We start from the raw sequence: 23470 nt of genomic DNA on the forward strand, positions 1-23470 counted from the left end.
ACAGTCGAGAGTAAGGCTAATTCAGACTCATGCAGTCTTAGAGGAAAGGCGCAACTGAAGATTGTCTAGATCAGATTGGCTTTATGGACCTGTCTATGGGGGAATTGTCTTGATTTTATTAATTGATGCAGGAGGGCTCAGCCCACTGTGGGCAGCACCATCCCATGGCAGGTGGTTCTGTGCTGTATAAGTATGTGAGTGAGCCAGAGCATAATCCAGTGAGCAGTGTTCCTCCACAGCTTCTTCTTCTTCTCCTCCTCCTTCTTCTCCTTCTTCTTGTCTTTAGATTCTTGCCCCAAGTCCCCCCACCCCCCCCCCCTTCCTAGTTTCTTTTAACAGAGGACTGTGACATGGAAGTGTAAAATGAAATAAGCCATTTTCCCTACCAAAATTGCTTCTGGCTAGAATAACAGCAACACAAAGTAAAGTAGGACAGGGGATTTTTATCAAAAAGGACCTGTCCCTGATCTCTTGGTTAAAGGTGCTTGACAGGAACTGGAAAAACCAGGAGATGATGGGTGCTGTGGTCTTAAAATTCACCTCCAAAATTCAGGTGTTATAGTGTGGGACTCTTAAGAGAGGATTGGGCCATGATATCTTCTCCCTTAGGAGGAGTGAAATTAAGGCCCTAAGGGAAGCGGCTCATCCAGGGTTGGGGATGTAGCTCAGCTGGTAAGTGCTTCACGGATGTGAAGCCCTGGGCTCCATGCCTACTGCTATACAGACAGGTATAGGCACATGCCTGTCATCCCAGCATGCAAGAGGCAGAGGTGGTGGACGAGAACCTCAAGGCTATCCTCATCTACATAGCAAGTTTGGGGGCAGCCTGCGCTACACCAGACTATAAAGGGGCAGGGACAGGGGCAGGGGCAGGGTCAGGGTCAGGGTCAGGGGCAGGGGCAGGGGCAGGGTCAGGGCAGGGGCTCACACAGCACTGGGCTTGGTGGCTTTCTGCTTTCTGTCACACGAGGATGTAGCAGGAAGACCTCAAAGACTGATTTGATTTTGACCTATTTCAATTCTCTTTGGATTAACCAATGCACGCAAATCTCTGTGGACGAACACTAACCCAAGACAAGGGCTATACCCACAGGTGGGAAGACTGACACACTGCTGGCACACGTCCCTGGCTCGTGGGAAAACATGGCCTGGGGGCCACAGAGAGTCCTTTGCTGATTGGAGACCAAAAATTTGTTGTCTCTAGAGAGTTGAAAATGCCTTGCTAGGGAGCCAGGCGTGGTGGCGCATGCCTTTAATCCCAGCACTCGGGAGGCAGAGGCAGGCAGATTGCTGTGAGTTCGAGGCCAGCCTGGTCTACAAAGTGAGTCCAGGACAGCCAAGGCTACACAGAGAAACCCTGTCTCGAAAAACCAAAAAAAAAAAAAAAAAAAAAAAAAAAAAAAAGAAGAAGAAAATGCCTTGCTAAAGACATCAGCCAGTTCTCAAGATGGTTCAAATTGTACTTTTCACTGAAGGAGAGAATAGTCCAGTAAATGAAGCTTCTTGTACGCAGGGGTCTGAGAAGCAGATGGAAAGAAGCTGTGAGAGATTATAAACTGTTGTAGACCTGGGAAGAGCCAGCGAGAGAGTGCCAGGGGACCGTCAACGTTGCTAGGAGCTTGGTAGAGTCCAGCCAGCTCCAAATCCAGCTGATGCCAGAATTTCCTATCCCCTTCCGGGCTCCAGTGCCAGAGAAAACTCAGCTGAGCAAAATTTTGAATCTGGCTTCTTCACCGATGCTCCAGTGAGCTTTGCTCTGTGATGGGTTGGTTTCAGGTGTGTTTGGGAAACTTGGCATGTGCTCTTCCCCCCAGAGAGGAGCATGACACGTTGAGTTCTGGGGCTGGGGAGGTGGCTCAGTGGGTAAAACACCTGTCCTGCAAATCTGAGGAGCAGAGTTTGGATCGCTCATCCCCACCTCAAAAGCTGAGTGTAGTGGCACATGGCTGTAATGTCAGCTCTGGGAGCTGGCACAGGCTAGCTGAAACAGTCATCTCTGCGTTCAGTGAGAAGGCCTGCCTCAAGAAATAAGATAGGGTTTGATAGTTAACCTCTGACTCATGCAAACAGACATCTATACACACACACACACACACACACACACACACACACACACACACTTTAAAAAAGAGGGAAAAAGAAACAAATTTCTAATTAACAAAATCAATAAGAGGCTGGAGAGATGGTTCAGTGCTTAAGAATGGCTGCTGCGTTTGCACAGGGCCCAAGGTCAGTTCCCAGCACCCACTGCGGGTGCTCACAACTGCCTGTAACTACTGCTCCACGAGAATCGGACTCCTTTTGGCCTCTGTGTGGCATGCACACACACATACATGTATATACATGTACACACATGCACACACATACACATGCACACACACGCGCACACATACACAAATAAAAATAAAGTGGAAAGCCGGGCGGTGAAGAACAGACAGGCCCCAGGGAGGGTTACTCCAGGAGCCCAGGGAAAGGCAGCAGCTTCCCAGGATGTGGCACAGAGCGTGTGCCAGCTGGAGGAGAGGAGAAGGGATCAAGGCTGACTTAGGCAACTCTCTTCAGAGTGTGGATATGACAGCTCTGCTTTTGAGGCCCAAGGAGGACCAGTGTCCTTTTGCACAAGGATGCTGAGGCAGAGAGATGGGAACCAGCAGGTGTGACTCACACTGTCTTGATACATGTTAGAGTTGGGAAAAAGTATGTGAACATCCAAGGAAAAGAAGGAATTGCAGGACTGAGGACAGACACTGCGGGCTGAATTCAGCATCATCCCGGAAGGTGAAATACCTCTGGCGGGGGTGGGGGTGGGGCGCGAAAGACAGAAAGACTTTCAGGAAGTCTAACCTGGGCCTTCTTAAATCTACACGTGGCTTCTTTTGCCCAACAGATTTTTGTGGGACCCCATGTGTGTGGGTATATAAAATAGGTATACAAATAAAACACTCACTGTCAATAAGTCACAAGGAAAGTTTATTTTCATGACTGGAGAGATGCTTCAGAGGTTAAGAGCTTTTGCTGCTCTTTCAGAGGTCTCTAGCTTGGTTCCCAGCACCCTCATTGCGTGGTTCACAACTGTAACTCTGGCTCCAGGGATTTAACACCTTTTCTGAAGTCTCTCCATGGGCAACTGCATACAACACAACACACACACACACACAAATAAATTTTGTTTTTTATATGTATAATTTTATAATTAAAGATAAAAGCAAATCTGAGCACTAATGAAATAAATATACTTATTTTTACATAAAGGATTAACTCTTGGCTGTCTTGTTTTGTTTTGTTTTTGAGACAGGGTTTTTCCTTGTAGCAGCTCTGGCTGTCCTGGACTCTTTTTGTAGACCAGACTGGCCTTGAACTCACATTGATGCACTTGCCTCTGCCTCCGGAGTGCTGGGATTAAGTGTGCCACCATGCCTGGCTCCTAATTTTTTTAATTAAACATTTTTTATTTTTTACATATACATTTGTATTATTATACATATATACAATAAACTACTTATAGCAAGAAGAACCATGACACAGCCAGGAATTATATAAATGTTACTTTCTTAATGTTTTAGCTATTTGTATTTGGAAGCCTTGAAGAAAACATCTTTCCTATCTTGGTTTGTCTAAAATTCTGAATGTAAATCAATATCTATCACATCTTATCATTATCAACTTGAAACATCTATCTTGACCTAAAAACATCTTAACCCCTAAACAACTAAGCCTAATTGTAAAACTAAACTATCTGGTCTTCAACCCCATCAGAGACTTGAGAAGGAATAAAATTGGTTACCTGAATATCCTGGGAGTGCAGGTTAGCAGCTTTCCAAATGAGAAGATGATAGAGACAGTTGCTACCTGAATAGCCAGTCACCCAAAAGTCTCTATAACGTTGGAGCATCATCTTCAGATCCCTCCAATTTTTATCCCCGTTGCTTGGCTTTGCTTTCTTCTGTCTTCCCCTTTCCTTCCACCTGCCCTGCCTGGGGCTGCTATCCTTCAGTTCAGAGGCCAGGTCCTGCAGATGGTTTAAAAGTCCTTGCTAGTGCTAGTGCTGGGCTCCACAGCTGCGCTGGGAGACTGACCTCTAGTGGTTGGAATTCTCTTAGTGGCCTGTAACGTCATCCTCAGCCCGGGAACTTCATCCTTCTAAACTTTATTTTAGCCAAAGATGGGCATAAGTCCTTCTAATAGCTTGCTTATTTATTTATTTATTTATTTATTTATTTATTTACTGTTAGAAATGTTTAGAGGCCTGAAAGATGGCCCAGTGAACTTGGTTCCAACCATGGTCGTCTGCGTTCAATCCCCACACCCACACCGTAGGAGAGGGAATCAACTCTACCGAGCTCTCCTTTGACCTTCACACACACACAGCACGGCATGGCCCCCGCCCCCATAAAAAAAAGGCAGTACAAACTTTCACAAAGGATGTCTGGGGATTAAAGTCACCTTTAGAGGAAGACTAGAAGCAATTTTGAGTTTCCCATCAGCTGTGAAAGTGTCTGTTTTCTCTGGGGAAGGCAGTTGAGGTGCAGGCCTGGGTGAGGTATCTGGCTGATCGCCAGACCTGTGAGCACTTCACCTGGTGATAGGGTGCCTACCAACCAGCAGAGAACAGATTTCTGAACTGAACCTGCAAAAAGGTACAGGGTGGGAGCTGGAGAGAAGTCTCAGCAGTTAGGAGCACATGCTGATCCTGCAGAGGACCAGAGTTCTGTTCCCAGGATCTATATGGAGCAGCTCACAAGCACCTGTAACTACAGCTCCGGGGGTCTGATACCCTCTTATGATGTCCTGTACACACACACACACACACACACACACACACACACACACACACACACACACTTAAAAACACAATGAACACTTAAAAAAGTACAGAAAGACAACAGGGTTCAGGACCACTTTAAATTTTTTTTTTTTTTTAAAGCAAATGATGTTTAAACACTTTCCATCCCTCTTTAAGAGCTATGACCTGCCTTTCTAGACACACTGCCGATCTATTTGTTGTTGGGAAAGTGCAGTATAAGAATCTTGGATTTTCACCTTAAGGCTGGGGGATTAGGAGAGTATGCCATGAGGATATATGGGGAGAGCTAAGGGTATCAATAGGATGGATTCTTGAGTGGCTTTGAGAACGGGGCCACAACTTCTGTTCTTGGTGGCCTTGAATTTTGTGCCATCTGCCTGTTGGGATGTCCTGAGCCACAAGTGCCACATCATACAAACAACTTTCAGCTTGTTCAGAGGGAAGAGTAAAAGGTTCTCCTTATAGCTGGCTTCATCGGCCATCTTTGCTCTAGAAGTCCTAATTCTTGAAGCCTTGGCACCAGAAGAGCTCTCTCTCTCTCTCTCTCTCTCTCTCTCTCTCTCTCTCTCTCTCTCACACACACACACACACACACACACACACAGAGAAAGAGAGAGAGAGAGAGAGAGAGAGAGAGAGAGAGAGAGAGGCCATTCCCAATCACTGCACCAACCTGACCTTAGAGAGATGCAAAGATTCCACCCGGCAAGGGGGAGCAGAAGCTCCAGAAGAAATTGGTAGCACTCCCAGGCCAGCCGCTCCAGCCACTCAGTGACTTAAGAGTGTGTCAGAAGATGAGGGGAGGGGAGGGAAGGAGAGGGGAGGGGAGGGGAAGAGAGAGGGGAGGCAGGTGAGCTGAACATGTCTGCATCTGTGTTTCTCTGGGAATAGGGTGTTAAACACCTGGGAATGACCCTCACACTGGGAGAGATGGGCGACCCCTCAAGGGGTAGCTAGCCTTCTGCACGTGCTTCGAGCCTACCTGTGTGTCCTGTTGGAAAAGACGTAGATGTGTGGACGGGCCCATTGGAAACTGAATAAAGTGAGAATTAAAGTCACAAAGAACTCTATTTTTTCAGCCCCTTTCCCATCGAAGCTCTGTGACACTTTTGTAACTGTTCAATGCCGGAAGCTTTGTAGCCGCGAGTGCACTTACTAGAACTAGTGAGCAAAGAAAGCACGTTCTAGAGAAGCGAGGCTGTGGCTCAGCGCTGGATAGAAGGGCAGGGAGCCTCTGGAGGAATTACACCAGGGAAGCTGGAATCCAGGCTCCCTTAAACCAAACCCAAGCTGAGTCTCTCTGGCGTGTGTGGCTCTGTGCATGCGGTATACTATTGGACAACCTGGAGAGATGTTGGTCCTGACTCCACCTAGTGCACTGGCTAGTGAGGAAGCCAGATTCTGAGTCAGTAGTTTTTAAGGGAAGCACAGATATTATGGTGTGTGTGTGTGTGTGTGTGTGTGTGTGTGTGTTTGTTTGTTCACATGTTTGTGTGTATACATTTTGGAGTTACAGTCTGGGTTTAAGAGGAGCCCACTGAAAGAAACATTCTGACTGACATCAAGTAGAAACCAGGCAGGGTGGCGTCTGATGAGCAACTCTGTGGAGTCTGGATCAGACCCAGGGCTGTGTAAGTGCTGTACCAGCACCAGGTGAGTGACCTGGGGCAGAGGGGACTGAGTGAAAGTCTGTCTTCGAGAGCGCCATCGTGTCTGTGATAGCAAGATGACAGAATTCTTGCTGGAGCCTTAGAAGATAAAAGCTTAATGGCATGCAATTATCCAGAGGCATAAACAAAGAAGGGAGGAACAGAATTCCATGCCCATGGGACTAGGGAGTTATTGAAAGGACTGAAGGGACCCCTGGTGTCCTGTGTGACTTGTGTTTTTGAAGATTTTCTTACTTGTTTTTATGTGTATGCACCTGGCTGTATGTACATGTACCATGTGTGCTCAGGTGCCCACGGAGGCTAGGAGGCTAGGAGATGACATTGGTTCTCCATGAAGGTGGATTTTATAAAAGATTGTGAGCTGCCAATGTAGGCACTGGGATTCGAACCTAGAACTCAAGTCTTCTATAGTAGCAGCAAGTGTTTTTCTGTTTGTTTGTTTGTGTTTGTTCTTTTTTTTGGTTTTTTTTTTTTTTGGGACAGGTGTCTGAGTGTAGCCTTGGCTGTCCTGGGCTTGCTTTGTAGACCAGTCTGGTCTCAAACTCACAGCAATCGGCCTGCCTCTGCCTCCCCAAGCTCTGGGATTACAGGTATGCACCACTGTGCCCAGAGGCAAGTGCCTTTTTTTGACCACCGAGCTCAGCCCCAGATTTCATTTTTAAGTGCATAAACACTGGCAGTCTGGAGGTAGTAGGTGGGAAGCCAAGCAGCTGTCTGTGTCCCATGGTGGCTCTTTAACCTCCCTCCACTGATGGAATATTAAGTTGCCCTTTGCAGTATTTTCAACTTGAGTCACTTCCTTTCAGGGTGGCCATGGGCTTAGGTGAGTTGAAATGACCAGGTGAGCCTGAGGTCACAGGTCCCTCAACTTGTCCTTCTTTGGCACGCCTGTGTGGTGTGCACGCAGGTCCAGACTAGAGTAGGTGAGAAGGTCAGACATCCAGGGCAGAATCCTCATGGCTTGCCTGTGCCCAGTGGTCGGAGAGCTAGATCTGTGCTCGAGAGTGCCAGCAGCTCACCCTGGGCCAACTCGGAGTTGGGCCTTCCCTTAGCAAGGCTATTAGCACTCACCGAACTGCAGGACCATTGGCTATCCTCCTAATGTTCTGTCATTTGCTGGTGGAGATGGCCCAAACCACTGAATTAGTGTACTAATCCATATTTCTATCTTTAAAGAGGGGAGATGTAAAGCCGCTGTGTGGACACTGGGGAGGGGGCATCTTGGAAGCTGCAGCAGTTTCGACAATGCCCTGGCTCTGTGTCCCCTTTGCCTCTTAGTGCCTAAAACTCCAGGTCCCTGTCATGGACAAGCCCATCCCTCTGTCCCCAACTGCAGCTTCTTACAAGTAAATTTTCGCCACAGCCATTGGGGCTTGCCTGTCCCTCTGGGCTCCTGTGTTCTGGGCACTAATGCTGGGTGTCAAGAGAGAGAGAGAGAGAGAGAGAGAGAGAGAGAGAGAGAGAGAGAGAGAGAGAGAGAGAGAGAGAGAGAGAGAGACATCCCTTTCCCAATAACTAGAGGATTCAGGCCAAGACTGATGTCTTGCACTTTAAAAGTCCACTTTAAAAATTCACAGACGGGGTGCTGGAGAGATGGCTCAGAGGTTAAGAGCACTGGCTGCCCTTCCAAAGGTCCTGAGTTCAATTCCCAGCAACCACATGGTGGCTCACAACCATCTATATGAGATCTAATATCCTCTTGAGCATTGTATACATAATTAATAAATAAATAAATCTTTAAAAAAAATTCACAGACCGACTGGGTGGTGGTGGCGCACGCCTTTAATCCCAGCACTGGGGAGGCAGAGATGGGAACTTTGAGCGCTGCTCAGCTGTCTTGCCTTATCCAGATCAGCCTCTCTTACCTGTTGGTTCCTTTTCTGTCCTCTTGGGCCTTGGAGTAGCTTACAAAACCTCAGAGTGGTTGTCCAGCATTGGATGGGACCAAGTAGTAGTATTATTTGTCCTAACATGGCTTAGGGCAGTTTGATTGCTTGGATTTTAAGCACTGGCTTCCCTTTCTTTCCTGGTGTGTGTGTGTGTGTGTGTGTGTGTGTGTGTGTGTAGGTGTGTGTAGAGATCAGAGGTTGACCTTGGGTTTCTTCTGTCACGCTGGACCTTCCTTTTTGGTATGGGGTCCTTCAGTGACCCTGCACCTCATCCACTGCTGGCCTGGCTGTCCGATGAATTCGAGGGACCCTCTTGTCTCTGTGCCCTCACTCCTAGCTCAGCTTTTATGTGGATATTAGAGAGCCAAACTTGAGTCCTCATGTTTGCACAGCAAGCCGTCTTCTCCTCATTCCTCTGGAGACCTCTTTGTGGGCTCATTCCCAGTCAGTCCTTGGGCTCAGATACACCCACGTGGGATGAGGTCTGTTTTGACACTAGCTCATCCTAAAGTTGAAGGAGGAGATTCTGTGTGTATGCAGGAGCCATCTGTGCTGTCCTGAATTCCCAGGCTCCTCTGGTGATTTTTTTTTTCTCTTTTAAAGATTATTATTTTTTTCTTTTTCTTTTTTTTTTTTTTTTAAAGAAGGATTCTCTGTGTAGCCTTGGCTGTTCTGGACTTACTTTATAGACCAGGCTGGCCTCGAACTCACAGAGATCCACCTGCTTCTGCCTCCCTGAGAGATTACAGGTATGCACCGCTGCACTCAGCTAAAAGGTTTGTGTGTGTGTGTGTGTGTGTATGTGTAGCTGCCCTTAGAAGCCAGAAGACAGTGTCATTGGACTCCATACAGCTGAAGTTACTGGCAGTTGTAAGTCACTCAGTGTGAGTGCTGGGCACCCAACTTGGGTCCTCTGCAAGAGCAGCAAGTACTCTTAGCTGCTCAGATCTCTCTAGCCCCTCGTCCAAGTGCTCTGATACAGCCCTATAGAGTGGGAAACTGGTGCCACAGGCAAGATCTGTCTGGCTGCTCAGTTGCATGTGGCTGAGGACAGCTATACATGTGTCCCAACACAAAACCAGAAACTTACTTCAAACACTGCGATGAGCAGAAGGGATGGTCCAGTGGGTAGAGTGTTTGCCACAGGAGCCCGATAGCTTGAGCTGTACTCTCCAGAACCCACATAAAAGCCCGATACAGTGGCATGTCTGAAATCCCAGTCCACTCTCAGAGGTGGGAGAATTGTCAGAAGCTTATGGGCCAGTTCTGCTGGTATGTGCAGCAATGAATGAGAGAGACCCTGCCTCAAAGTGGAAGGTGAGAATTGCCATCCTGTCTTTACATGTGTACTGTGGTAGCAAGCATGAGCCCACATACATGCACACACACAAACATACACATACACGGTTTTTTCCACTTTTTTTTTTTTGGGTAATTCAATTGCACAGTTCTCAAGGATGAAGCTTGTAGCTGACAATGTCAGGTTACAAACATCAAAAGGTTGGACACACCTGACACTGTTGATGTCACTGGGTCAGTCTTCTACATGTTGGATTTTTGAAAAGGTTTATTTATTCATTATTATGTATATGTGTACACCTGAAGGCCGGAAGAGGGCATCAGATGACATTATAGATGGCTGGAAGGCCACCACGTGGTTGCTGGGAATTGAACTCAGGACCTCCGGAAGAGCAGCCAGTGCTCTTAACCTCTGAGCCATCTCTACAGCCCCTACATGTTGGATTTTTGAGAATCTTAATTAGGTCTAGAAAGAGAAGTGTGCAGGGCTATGTGGCTAATGTGGACTGTGGACTCCTCATACCGGCGTGACAGGGACGGGAGCCTGTGTGAATGAGGGGCTGACTCCTGGTTCCTCTCAGGGCTCCCAGCACCACACTGAAGAGAAGCAGCCTGGCTCTCACCTGCAGTGGAGGAGCGAGTTTATTAGGGGGTGTGAATCTGTCACCTCCACATCACAGTCAGGATTTCCAACATTTATAACTCAAAACTGCTTTATTTTAGGTCATAGGAGAAATAACAGCCGCAGTTGCTACCCTTACGTCAAGTCAGAAGGCAATTTCTCCTCCTCAGGGGAGGTCTCGGCAGCAGGGTTAGAGTGCTTGTCACTCAGCTCACTCACTCAGCTGGCAGAGCAGCGCGGATCCCTTGGCGATCCAGTAATCATTGGGCCTCTTGGAGGGTAAGAGGACAGTCACCACGAAGTTGGTGGAATGGCCTAATGAAAGATACAAGGGGATAGGGAAAGGGATGAGGTGGGAATGGGAGAGAAGAGCTGTTGTCTAAACAGTAAACCCCTGGATTTCCAGAGAGAAGACACTGAGAGTGAAGACGCTCCCTCCAGACCTGACTGAATCTGAGGATGTTGGGCACAGTCCTCGGCATGTTCCTTGCTATCCAAAAGGAGATTTCAGAACACACGGTGCTGTAGGGCCTGTCTGGCTTAGACCTGATGCTTGATGAGTATGGCTCAGGGTCTCTGTAGTGTCAATTTAGGACCACTGGGCTGGGATTCAGGTCTGACATTCCAGTGGGACTTAGGGGTATCTAATGGTAGGTAGGGCATCTATTCATGTAGTCAGTCATTTATCTATCTATCTAACCTCCCTCCCTCCCTCCCCTCCCTCCCTCCCTCCCTCCCTTCTCTCCCCTCCCTCCCTCCCCCTTCTTCCCTTCCTTCCTCCTTTCCCTCCCTTCCTTTCTTCCCTCCCCCCCTCCCTCCCTCCCTTCCTCCCTTCCTGGGAGTCTTGGGCTCCTGAAATGAATACGCATAGTGCCAGGGATCTGTCTTCAATGCTTAGCCATTCAATATAAAAAGCCACTCTTATGCCGGGTGTGGTGGTGCACTCCTGTGATCCCAGCACTCAGGGAGACAGAGGCAAGCAGATCTTTGTCAGTTCGAGGCCAGCCTGGTCTACAAAGTGAGTGAGACTTAGGGAAAGAGGATCTTGGAAGGCAGCTAAATTCATTTCTGGCCAACAGAGAACTGATTCTGTTTAGACTGAGGCAGTGGCTACAGGGTGTGGCCATGTCCCAAGTCTTTCTCTAGACCTAGAGAGGACAGGATACTCTGGGATGACTCAGAGTTAGGCAGCAGCCACTTCTAAGGGGTAGATGACTGGGACAGACCACGCAGGTGTGTGTGTGTGTGTGTGTGTGTGTGTGTGTGTACACGTGGCGCATGTCACATATCCACCTAAACCGAAATCCCAGAGGGCTGATGTCAGAGGTCTTGTGCTTCTGACAAAACAGGGTGATTATGACGCAGAGACTGTGGCTAAAGAAAGTAAAGGTTAAGTGAGGTTGAACATGTGTAAGGAAAGGATGGAGAGGGGCCGGAGAATGGCTCAATGGCTAAGAGTGTATAATATTTGAGTTCAGTTCCCGCCTGTAACTCCAGCTCCAGGGCATCTGATGCCCTCTTCTGGCCCCTGTGTTCTCGGGTGTACATTCCCTTCTTCATCTCCACCACAAACATACATAATTAAAACAACAACAACAACAACACCAACAACACAAAAAGCCGGGTGTGGTGGCACAGGCCTGTGATGCCAGCACTCAGGAGGCAGAGGCAGGTGGATTGATGTGAGTTCGAGGCCAGCCTGGTCTACAGTGCCAGTCCAGGACAGCCAAGGCTACACAGAGAACTCTGTCTTGAAACCAAACCAAACTAAACCAAGTCAAACCAAAATAATTCATTCATTCAATCCATCAGGCTGGTAGTTCATGCCTGTCTGCAGCACTGGACAGACAGAGACAGATGGATCTCTATGAGTTGGAGGCCAGCCTGGTCTACATAGCGAGTTTCAACGTGCTAGGGCTACAGAGTGAGACCCTGTCTCAAAACAAACAAACAAACGAATGAATGAATGAACCAGAAAGAAGGAAAAGGATTCAGAAATAGAGGCTGCGTTCCCTAGAGGGTGAGGGTGCGTGAACAAAAGGCATTAAGTGGGCTTTAGAGCTACTGAGCATGCTCACAAAGGCTGCTGTTTTCAGGCAGGACCAGGGCCTGCACGGTGCTCAGCTGAACTTGCCCTGAGGTGGGTGGGACCCCTTAATGAAGAAACATGTTTTACATCTGAGAATAATTCAGTCTCCGTTACAACCGGAGCCTGCCTGCTTGCATCCTTTATGCTGCTACAGCTAACGAGACTTGGACAGCCATTTTTTTCAGTTTAGTTTCAAAGCAGTATTGTTGTGTCATTCTAAAACACATTGAGAAATTGTTAGAACACGTTGATTGGCTAGCTAGGCTCACTGTTCATGTTTGATCATGTTTATTTTTATTTTTTTTGTGGAAAAATGAAACTATAAATGTTCCTTTGGTATCTAATTTATAGTACACACTTCCTCACAAGTCTCTTAGATTATGATGATGGATGATTTTTTTGTTTTTTCGAGACAAGATCTCTCTGTGTTAGCCTTGGCTGTCCTGGACTTGCTTTGTAGACAAGTCTGGCCTGGAACCCACAGCATTCCGCCTGCCTCTGCCTCCTTAGTGCTGGGATTAAAGGCATGCGCACCCCCCCCCCCCCCCCCCGCTTGTCTCCTGGATTATTTTGAGGCAAATGCTAGGTAACAATTTTTGCTACACTTATTTTAGTATGTGTTTCTAAATCATGATTCCTAAAGATACAGCTATCATAGCTAAATATTAATTTCTAATAGCTGTTCATATTTATCTAGTGTGTATATACTCATACACGTGAACAAACCCAGCACACGTGCACACACACACACACACACACACACACTATTGGAACTTGACTCTTAGGGTTGGTTCAGAATTCAAATTAGGGCCACACCTCACAGCACTGATGTGTGCTAGGTCTCCTTTAATGTTAAGTTCCCTCTCTGCCTCTTTGTCACCTGTCACAATATATTTGTTGACCCAACCAGGCTGTTCGCCCCACTAAGTTTCCCAGAATCTCCTATCCGTGTGAAGGAAGGTTTAGCCACTGAGGTGTGTTCAGATTAAGGTTTGAGTGCTTTGGTAAGAGTGTTTTAGTGGCCTGGACCTCCACTAGGGAGCATGCGCACACCTGATTGATTGACCCTCCACTAGGGAGCATGCGCACACCTGATTGACTGACCCTCCACTAGGGAGCATGCGCATGCCTGACTTTTGAAGAGATGAGCATCCACTGGCAGTTATTATAACCATTTCATTAGGAGTCAAGCAATTTAAAATTTGATGATTAAGCCTCAAGTACCTATCAACGATTTAATTTAAGATTTTCTTTTTATGTGTATGTGCATGTAGGTTGTAGTATGCATGTGAGTATGTGCCTGTCGGCCAGAAGAGAGCATCAAAGGCCCTGGAGCTGGAGTTAGAAGTTGTGAGCCCTCTGAAGTCGGTGCCAGGGGCTGAACTCTAGTCCTCCACAAGAGTGGCAATCGTCCTTTTCTGCTGAGCCATCTCTCCAAGCTAATTTAAAATCTTTGTGTGTAATATGAGCTAAGAATCTAAATGTACCTTTGATTCTAGCACTTGGGAGGCAGAAGCAGGTGGATCTCTGTGAGTTTGAAGCCAGGCTGGTCTACAAAGAGAGTCCAGGACAGGCAGGGCTCTGTGTAACAGAGAAACCTTGTCTCGAAACACCAACCCCCCCCCCCCACCAAAAAAAACAAAAAACAAAAAACAAAAAAACTGACGACGACAACAACAACAACAACAGAAAACCCCCAACCAATCAACTAACCAACCAACAAGCAAGCAAGCAAACAAACAAAAATACCCCAAAACAAAACAGAACAACCACCCCCCCTCTCCCCGCAACAAGACAAAAATCTAACTGTAGCGGAACCATTTCTCCGGCACCATGTGGACTCTCATTTGCTCCCAGTTCTCCGCGGTGCATCCGACTGATGTGCCGGTCCTTTGTGGCACTGTTGTAGCTACAGGAAGATTTGTTAGAAACAGAGCCTTCGGTTTTATTTTATTCAAAGGAGCACTCTCTTTGTTTTCACTTCACAGTATATCGGAAGAGTTATTTCTTTCAGTTATACGAGGCTGTTTTAAATCCAGAGATTGATTTGGGAGGGAATTGGGATCATGACAACGCCAAGTCTTCCCACTTATGGACGGGCCTTGGCTCCCCTCCTAAGTCTGGTTCTGCCGTGTGGACCTCAGGAGCATGCTTGAAGTGTTCCAAGCGTGCTCTCCTTGTCGGACTTGCTCCTAATCAGACCAAATGTGCTCTTGGGTGCGAGACTTTTTCCTTTAATTTAGTTCCTGTTTGTTTTTCATGGAACACAGGGATTCTCTTAACAGTATTTGTTTGTTTGTTGGGAGATAGAGTCTTACTAAGTAGCCTTGGCTGGCCTAGAACTCACTATGTACCTCAATCTGGCTTTCAGTCTCCAGAGATCCACCTGCCGCTGCTTCCAGAATGCTGAGGTTACAGGTGTGTGCCACCAGGCTGGCTGCATCCTGTTAACTTCTTAGCGTTTTGTCAGCGTTGGGATTGAAATCACGGCCTCAGACATGCTGAGCAAGTGTTCTCTACCAAGAATTCTGTTGATGGCTATGTAGTGGCTGTTCCTACTGTCTATCACTTGTAGCAGACCCCTTTTCTGTAGGCGACTTTGAGATTTTTTGTGTGATCAGTTATGTAGGCAAAGCCAAGTTCCCATTTTATGGTCTGGTGAAGGCCTTCTGCATGGCGCTGAGCTGCAGTAAGCAGCCCAGTATTGACTCTTCCTTTAATCACTGAATTAATGATTAAATTAATGCTTGAGGATGCACCTTAATCATTGAGTCGATACCATCACTGACTCCAGGGAGGTGCGAGCTGGCAGATGCATGGCACGGCATCTCTGTTAGGAGGGCAGCTTGGCTTTCAGCACCAAGAAGCTTCTGACAGCCTCCCAGAGCCTGTGTCATGGTGCTCGGTGACTGCCTAACGTGTGCCATGTCACGGTGCGCGGTGACTGCTTAAAGTTTGTTAATTTCATCCCCGAGGCTAACATCATGCTGTGTCAGAACTCTTCCATTATGATGATTTACAAGACTGTGTAGAAAAAATTTAAATAGATGCTCCCTTGGTCCTGACAAGTGTTAGTTTTCAACTTGACATGGCTTAGAGACACCTGAGAGCAAAGTCTCCACTGAGGAGTTGCCTAGATAAGATCAGCCCGTTGGCATGTCAGTGGGGGATCATCTTGATTATCAAATGATGTAAGAGAACCCAGCCCACCCTGGGTGGTGCCAACCTTAGGCTGGTGGTCCTGGGCTGTGTAAAAAAGCTAAACAGGAGCCTGTGGCCGAGCTAGCGAGCGGTGGCCCCCCAGGATTCCTGCCTGAAGGTTTCCACCTTCATCCCGGCCCTGACTTCCCTCAGTGATAGGCCAAATGCAGCCTTTGCTCCTTAAGTCGCTTTTTGTTAGAATGTTTGGTTGAAGCAACACAAAGGAGGCTAGCACATCATCCTTAAAGTAAAGCGGTTCATAGTTCTTGATCCAGTCTTGTTATCCATAAATTCATAGTCATATCCCAGGAGAAGGCGGTATTGGTGTTCAGGTACCCCGACAGGTTGCCCTTTCCTGGTCACCATCATTAGGATAAAGGGTTCCATAATCTCCTAAGAATTTTCTTCATGAATGCTGCTGTTCTGTGTCCAATTTGCAGAGATGGAATTTGCTATGTGCTGGACGCTACCCTGGACACTCTGCAAACATCCATGTACCCTTCCCAGGTTCCATTGTAAAAGCACCGCTTGCCCTACTTGGCGAGATTTCTGAGTCTAAGGACACAGCATTTCTTTAGGTTAGGGAACCACTAGCTTTTTATTCTTTGTAAATACTGCCTTGCCCTCATTCTTACTTTCTCCTAAGTTGCTACTGGATAGATGTGGGGGGTTATAGCTCTTCCTACAGCATCAGACTTTCCCAGCGCACTGTGCTATATTTTGAGGCGTTTTCCCAGGATATTCTTTAGCGGTCTCTTTTTCTTTGAAAAATTCATGTTTAAAAAAAAAAAAGACATTACATTTATTATGTGTATGTGAACCTATATAAGACATGTCATATACATGGGAGTTAGAGGACAACTTGTAGGGTTCAGTTCCTCTTAACATCATGTGGGTCTTGGGGATCAAGGTCAGTTGCTAGGCTTGGTGACAAGCCTACTGACTTACCCACTGAGCCAGCTCCTGGGTTGGTCCACAGGCTCTCATGTTATCTGTAGAGATTTTTTTTCTCTGTGCCTTCTTTTTTATAGGACTATATTTCACGTCCACCCAAAGTTTGGTAACACATAAACACAATTTCAACATTTATAAGTGCCTGTGGAATAGGTGCCTCCACTAAAAACAAATTCTTTCATTTTTATTTACTTGTATGTGTGTGCATCTCTGTGGGAGGGGTGTGCATGTGAGTGTATGTGTCTGAAGAGGCCGGAAGAGGGAGTCAGATCCTCTGGCATAGGAGTTACAGGCTAACATTCATGCTAGAGATGGAATCCCAGTTCTCTGCAATGATTGTAATTGCTCAGCTGTCTCCCCAGCACAGGCACTCCCATTTTAAATTTAGTTAATTGGACCAATAACAGGTAGTTTCACTCCCCCCCCCCCACATCCCCCTCCTGCCCCACCCCAGACCTGGGCATTAAAACTAGATACTTTCCATGCCAGGTAAGTATTCTGTAATGGACTTTCATCCCTAGCTCAGCAGTGTGTGTGTGTGTGTGTGTGTGTGTGTGTGTGTGTGTGTGTGCGTCTGAGAGAGAGAGAGAGAGAGAGAGAGAGAGAGAGAGAGAGAGAGAGAGAGAGAGAGACTGTCTCATATCCAAGGCTGGCCCCACAAAGTTGCTAAATGGTTGAAGATGATCTTGAACTTCTGATCTTCTTGTCTCTCTACTTCTTGAGGGTTGAGATTACAGGTACGTACCACCACCCAGTTTTACACAGTGCTTAGAACTTCCCCAGGACTTTGTACATACTAGGCAAGCACTGTATTGACTGAGTGACCAGTATTTGGTTCCTCCTCCTCCCCCTTCTCCTCTTCCTCCCCCTTCTCCTCTTCCTCCTTCTTCTCCTCTTGCTTCTTCTCCTCCTCCTCCTCCCACTTCTCCTCCTCCTCCTCTTGCTTCTCTTCTTCCTTCATCCCTTTCCTCCTCCTCTTTTTGAGACAGGGTCTTACTGTGTGCCCCTGGTTACCCTGGAACTCACTGTGTAGACCAGATTGGCCTTGGACTCACAGAGATCTGGCTGCCTCTGCTGGGATTAAAGGTATATGCTACCATGTCTAGCAGCATTTGGGTTTTGATTGAGGTTTTTATTTGGTTATTACCTGTACAGTTACAAATATTCATTTATTCTTGTGTATGTGGGTGTTTTGCCTGCTTGCTTGTCTGTGCACCACATGTGTGCAGTGCCCTGGGCAGCCAGAAGAGGGCACTGGATCCTCTGGAACTGGAGTTACAGATGGTTGTCAGCCACATTGTAGGTGCTAAGAATCAAAGTGGGGTCCTCTGTAAAAGCCTCAAAGAGTGCTCTTAACTGCTGAGCTATCTCTCCAACCCCATGTACAAGTCTTAAGAACATCCTCACCTGTGGTTGAAAGAGTCCCTGCGCGGGCTCCTGTTTTGTAGAGAGGGGAGTGGTAGAGTGTTTGGATTGGCTCATAGTTTCGTTGTGGTTCAAAATGAACTACAGGCAGCATGGGGTTCATCTGTCCTGGCAATGCGTCTTCTATGACCATCTCCTTATCGTCCCACCGAGAAGCATCCATGAACATTCCATGAACAAGAACCCCATCTTCAGGAGAAGGCAACTGAAAGATACTCAGAAGTTTAGGTAGGGGTGAGCGGAGGAAAAGAGATGAACATTCCTTAACAAGGATTCATTGTCCTGTCCCATCTCTTCAACAAGCCCTTCTAAAAACAGCAGTTTCTATTACTGCATTGCAAGAGAAGGGCATCCTAACGGTCTGAGAGGTAGGCTACCCTGATCCTCAGTTTGGCACTGAATTTGATACTGTCCATGCCCCTACCAGGATGCAGAACTGCAGATGCCCCTGGGAAGCCCAACTATGACTACTTTAGACTATCTGACATTATGAGTAATGACTTTTCTCTCCCTCCTGAGAGGCAGAGTGAGTCAAGGGCTGGAATTATCATGTGTCATTTCAGCAAGGCCTTCTGGGGATCTGGGTGCCTTCTAGAAGACAGATTATATATCTGCAATACCTTTTGTATTTATTTATTTATTTTTATTTTATTTAACTTTAATCTATGTACATTGGTATGAGGGTGTCAGATCTTGGAGTTACAGACAGTTGTGAGTGTCCATATGGGTGCTGGGAATTGAACCTGGGTCCTTCGGAAGAGCAGGCAGTGCTCTTAACCACTGAGCCACCTCTCCAGCCCCCTGTAATACTTTTTGAAGAGAATGAAAACCATCAAGGTTGCTCATATAGCACATACCTATTAGTTATTCACTGGACTTATAGTAAGAAGGGGATATGAAGAGGTGTGAAGCCAGCACTTCAGTTCTGTTAGGAGGAGGCTGAGTGGTTGCTGTAGACAAATTTAGTCTATAATATTATAGTAGATTATTGTGAGTGAGCTTCGTGTTGGCTACGTGACAGGTGCTACTCCATTTTTAGAGTGCTGTCATCAGCCCTACTTTATAGATGAGAACACCAAAGTTCAGACTCGTGAGCAATTGTTTCAGCACACATGGCTGGTGAAGGGTAGAATCAGCATTCAAACTCAATGTTTTTTTTTTTTATTCTGAAACCTCTTGTTTTTAACATCTTGTTATATTGCCTCTGTAAGATGGAGACTATTGCTGTCTGAATCTTAGTAATATAGCTTCATGCAGAAAAAATATTTCTATATATTGGACTACATTTGAAGAGTGCCCATCCAGCTGCTGCTGAGGAGCTGGCTTTGGGGTCTGAGTACCACCCTCCCTTCCCACTTCTGAAAATGGAGGCTGTGGGGCAGGGGAGACTGGCTGAACTCTCCACTGACAATAAAATAGAAGCTTCTTGGCCATGCAGTTATGTGGACGATACCATCAGGTCCATGGGCAGTTCTTCTCCAAAGCGAATGTCCTTGGCTGCTTCCGTCACCAGGGCTTGGTCTCGGTAGACGGGAACCATGTTGTACTTGAAACTCAGCTCATCTATCGGCAGATTATATTTTCGAGCATGGTTCTGAAGAGTGCCTGGAAATAGGAAGAGGTGGGTCCTTGAAAGCACATTGATGCTTCACACATACCACATCCCTCCTGTCTGCCCAGGCTGAGTTAGCATTAGAGAACTTCCTCTCCATAGAAACCCATATCCAGGCTGGTGGGATGAACGCAGATAAAGGCACCTGCTGCCAAGCCTGATTGCCGGAACCTACTCCAGGAAGTTGTCTCCTTACCTCCACACTTATCTTCCTTCTTTCTAAACAAACAAACAAAATGAACGAACAAACGAACGAATGTAAGAAGAAAATAATTTAAAGAGCAACAGAGGCTATTAACACGCTACATGGAGTAGTTCATAGAGCATAGAAACTTGGATCATGCTGGGGCAGGGATGGTTAAGGACCCAAGGGATGTACAAGCCCATGTCATGATTAAGAGAGGAAAAGATGCTGGAGTGATGGCTCAGTGGTTAAGAGCATCTGTTGCTCTTGCAGCAGATCCACGTTCAGCTCCCAGTATCCACATCAGGCAGCTCATGGCCACCTAGAACTCCAGTGCTAGGGGAATCGAACACCCTGCTCTGGCCTTCAAGTGCATCTGCACACATATGCACATACCAAATACTTGCTCAAGTGTACTTACACACACACACACACACACACACACACACACACACAGAGGCACACACTCATGCATGCACACACAAGCACAGAAGCACACACATGCACTCATGAACAAATCTATAAAACAAACAAGCTGGGCACGGTGGGACACACTTTTCCGCCCAGCACTTGGGAGACAGAGGCAGGCAGATCTCTGTTAAGTTCAAGGCCAGCCTGATTTACATAGTGAGTTCCAGGCTAACCAAGGCTACGTAGTGAGATCTTGTCTCAAAAAACCAGCCAACTAACCAACCAAACAATCCAAAACAAAACAACCCTAAAACTCAAACAAACAAACAAACAAACAAAAAGCACCAGCAGTGGCTCAGAGGTTAAGAGCACTGGCTGCTCTTCCAAAGGTCCTGAGTTCAATTCCCAGCAACCACATGGTGGCTCACGACCATCTGTAATAAGATCTAGCGCCCTCTGTACATGCAGACAGAACACTGTATACATAATAGATAAATAAATCTTAAAAACAAAAAAGCAAATCCTAAACTAAAACCAAGCAAACAAAAGACCAAGGAGAGACTAAGTTTGATGCATATTGTCCTGCCACGAATGAGACAAACTAGTGAGAATAGAAGTTTTTGGGCAGCTTGCATACGTGGGCTGGTTATTGGGGGTTAGGAATGAGATAGACTGAAGACTGGGTCTCCAGAAGCCCCAAGGCTTGGATCCCTCTGGGGGATGGATGAAGGATAGATATCAGGAGTGTTTCAGGCTGGCTTGCTTCTGGTGCCTAGAATGCCCAGAGCTCTGGGTTCAATTCTGAGCACTGTCTGAAACTGGGCCACAAGTGGGCGCTGCCACACGCACGTAATCCCAATACTGGGGAGGTGGGGGCGGTAGATTGGAAGTACGGTGTCATCCTTGGCTGTGCGATGAGGTCAAGACAGGCTGGGCTACAGGAGACTCTATCTCAAAATGGAAAGTATTTTTTAGAGAGGAGTCTGCTTAGAGTTGAGGAAGGAGAGAGAGAGAGAGAGAGAGAGAGAGAGAGAGAGAGAGAGTAGGGTGGTGGTGGTAAAACATCAGTTGGTGCTCTTGAAGGAAGGAGGGGCATGGGAGGGCTGTGTCCCATGGAGAATTGAATCAATGGATTTAGCCTACAGCAAACCCATGCACAGATAACCTAAGAAGGGCGGCGGGGGTGGGGGTGTGTATGTGGGTGAGGGGGGAGGGGGGTGTGTATCTAGTTCTGCACCCCCTACCTCTTAGATTGTCTCGGGTCAGCAGGGCCAGTCAGGCCATCCATCCGGCAGCCACACTGTTTCTCCAGCACCTACAAACCACAACCTTTCCCTTGTATGTTCCTAGGGGAGGCACCAGTACCTGTGAGGAATCCTTGAGGAAAGAAGAATCCAGAAATCCAGAAGGATTTGGGCTGTCCTCTTTTGAGCCACAGCTGAGGGAGAGACAAAATTTAATAGGGCATTTCATTTTTTTCGTTTTGTTTTGTTTGTGTTTTCTTCAAGACAGGGTTTCTCTTTGTAGCCTTGGCTGTCCTGGACTCACTTTGTAGACCAGGTTGGCTTTGAACTCACAGCGATCCACCTGCCTCTGCCTCCTGAGTGCTGGGATTAAAGGCCTGCGTCACCATGCCCAGCTGAGGCACTTTGTTTTTTAAGGTGTGCCATCTGAATCAGAGCTGGGAAGTGGAGTCTCATTGACTCCTTTAAATTATTTATTTATTTATTTATTATATATACAGCACTCTTCCTGCAGGCCAGAAGAGGGCATCAGATCTCATTATGGATGGTTGTGAGCTACCATGTGGTTGCTGGGAACTGAACTGAGGACCTTTGGAAAAGCAGCCAGTAGAAGCTGCTTTTAACCTCTGAGCCATCTCTCCAGCCCCTCATTGACTCCTGAGTTACCCACTGCCCCTCATATTACCACTGGTCCATTCCCCTCCTCACCTACCAGCCCTAACTGCAAACCTGGAACTGCAGGGGACCAGAGGCTTGGGCAGCCAAGGTACATTTGGCTGTGTGGAGCCAAGTCGTGGTTTGCACCTTACAATGGGACCATACGCTGCAGCTAAAACCTCAAGAAAGGGTCTGAGGTTGAAAACCAATATATAGATAAGAGCCTAGGGAAACTGGCATTATAATTTGCTTAAGACTTTCAAAGTGAAGCCGTTCTGGAAGGTTCGGTTTCTCTGAAATCAAATGATTCCTAATAGTTGCTACTCAGAACTCCCTCAGGAGTGTAGGGCCAGCCACACTGTTAAAATCCATCAAACCCAAAACGAGAGAAATCTCGTACATCCACGAATGCAGTCCGCAGAATAAGGTCTTTGACCCATGATCCCAGTGGCTTCAGGGATGGGTAGGCTGTGTTAGACCAAAGAGAGGGAACTTGGTTGTTGAGGAAACTCTGATACACTTTTTCCATTTCTTCAGACATCACCACGAGTCCTGCAATGGCTTTATTGAGTGTTTCTAGGGAAACCTGGGAGAACAAAAAAGGTTAGTGCACATTACAGGCATAATTATCCAGTGGAAAGGACTATTGCTTTCACAGTCCATATGTGTGTGTCTGAGCATGCGCACGTACACACATGTGGCAAAGACAACTTCAGGTATTGTCCCTCAGGCATTGTCTTTACCTTTTCTGAAAGAAATTAAATCTATTTTATTTTATTATTTTTATGTGTTTAAGTGTTTTGCCAGTGCATGTCTGTGCACCTGTTATGGCATGGTCTGGTGCTTTGCATTCAGATGTTAATCTCATGTCCCCTGCCCTGGCCTCCCCCAAGATTCTTACTGGTCTTTGAGCTGACCCCCACATATACCAAAGTGATGCTGTGTAACCTTGCCTCCAAATTATCCCTGATTGGCTAAATACAAATGCCTACACCAAAGCTGGGCATGGTAATCCCAGAAGGGAGGCATAGGCAGGCAGATCTCTGTGAGTTCAGGGCCAGTCTGGTCTACAAAGCGAGTCCAGGACAGCCAAGGCTACACAGAGAAACCTTGTCTCGGAAACAAAATAAAACAAAACAACAACAACAACAAAAACAAACAAACAAAAAAACCCCAAACCCAAACAAACCAAAACCCCAAAACCCAAAAAATAAAAACAAAAACTCAAAAATGCCGACACCTGGGTAGGGCAGAAGTGGGCTTGGAGGACAGAGGATCACAAGAGGGGAAGCAGAGAGGGGAAGGAGATGAGAGACAGGCTGAGGAGAGAAAAGAAAGCAGAGTCCGCAGGGGAGGAGCCTGCTCTGAGGATCAGTGTGGTTGGAGAGAAACAGCCCAGGCGGGAAGCT

The 23470-nt window shown here is 46.9% G+C and overlaps 1 protein-coding gene across 1 annotated transcript in view; it reads right to left on the reverse strand.

Annotated features, from left to right (window-relative positions):
* Nucleotides 1-10417: 10417 nt before the first annotated feature.
* Nucleotides 10418-23470, reverse strand: part of Dnah6 (dynein axonemal heavy chain 6) — a 201769-nt gene continuing 188716 nt past the window's right edge. Inside the window, exons 72-76 of the mRNA XM_051154749.1 lie at nt 22462-22647; nt 21526-21598; nt 19407-19558; nt 17936-18158; nt 10418-10599 (exon numbers count right to left, since the gene is read on the reverse strand). Coding sequence (XP_051010706.1) covers nt 10496-10599; nt 17936-18158; nt 19407-19558; nt 21526-21598; nt 22462-22647 — 738 coding nt within the window. The 3' untranslated portion in view covers nt 10418-10495. The remainder of the gene's footprint in view (nt 10600-17935; nt 18159-19406; nt 19559-21525; nt 21599-22461; nt 22648-23470) is intronic.

Source organism: Acomys russatus, chromosome 13, assembly GCF_903995435.1.
Source record: "Acomys russatus chromosome 13, mAcoRus1.1, whole genome shotgun sequence".
Classification (NCBI taxonomy): domain Eukaryota; kingdom Metazoa; phylum Chordata; class Mammalia; order Rodentia; family Muridae; genus Acomys; species Acomys russatus.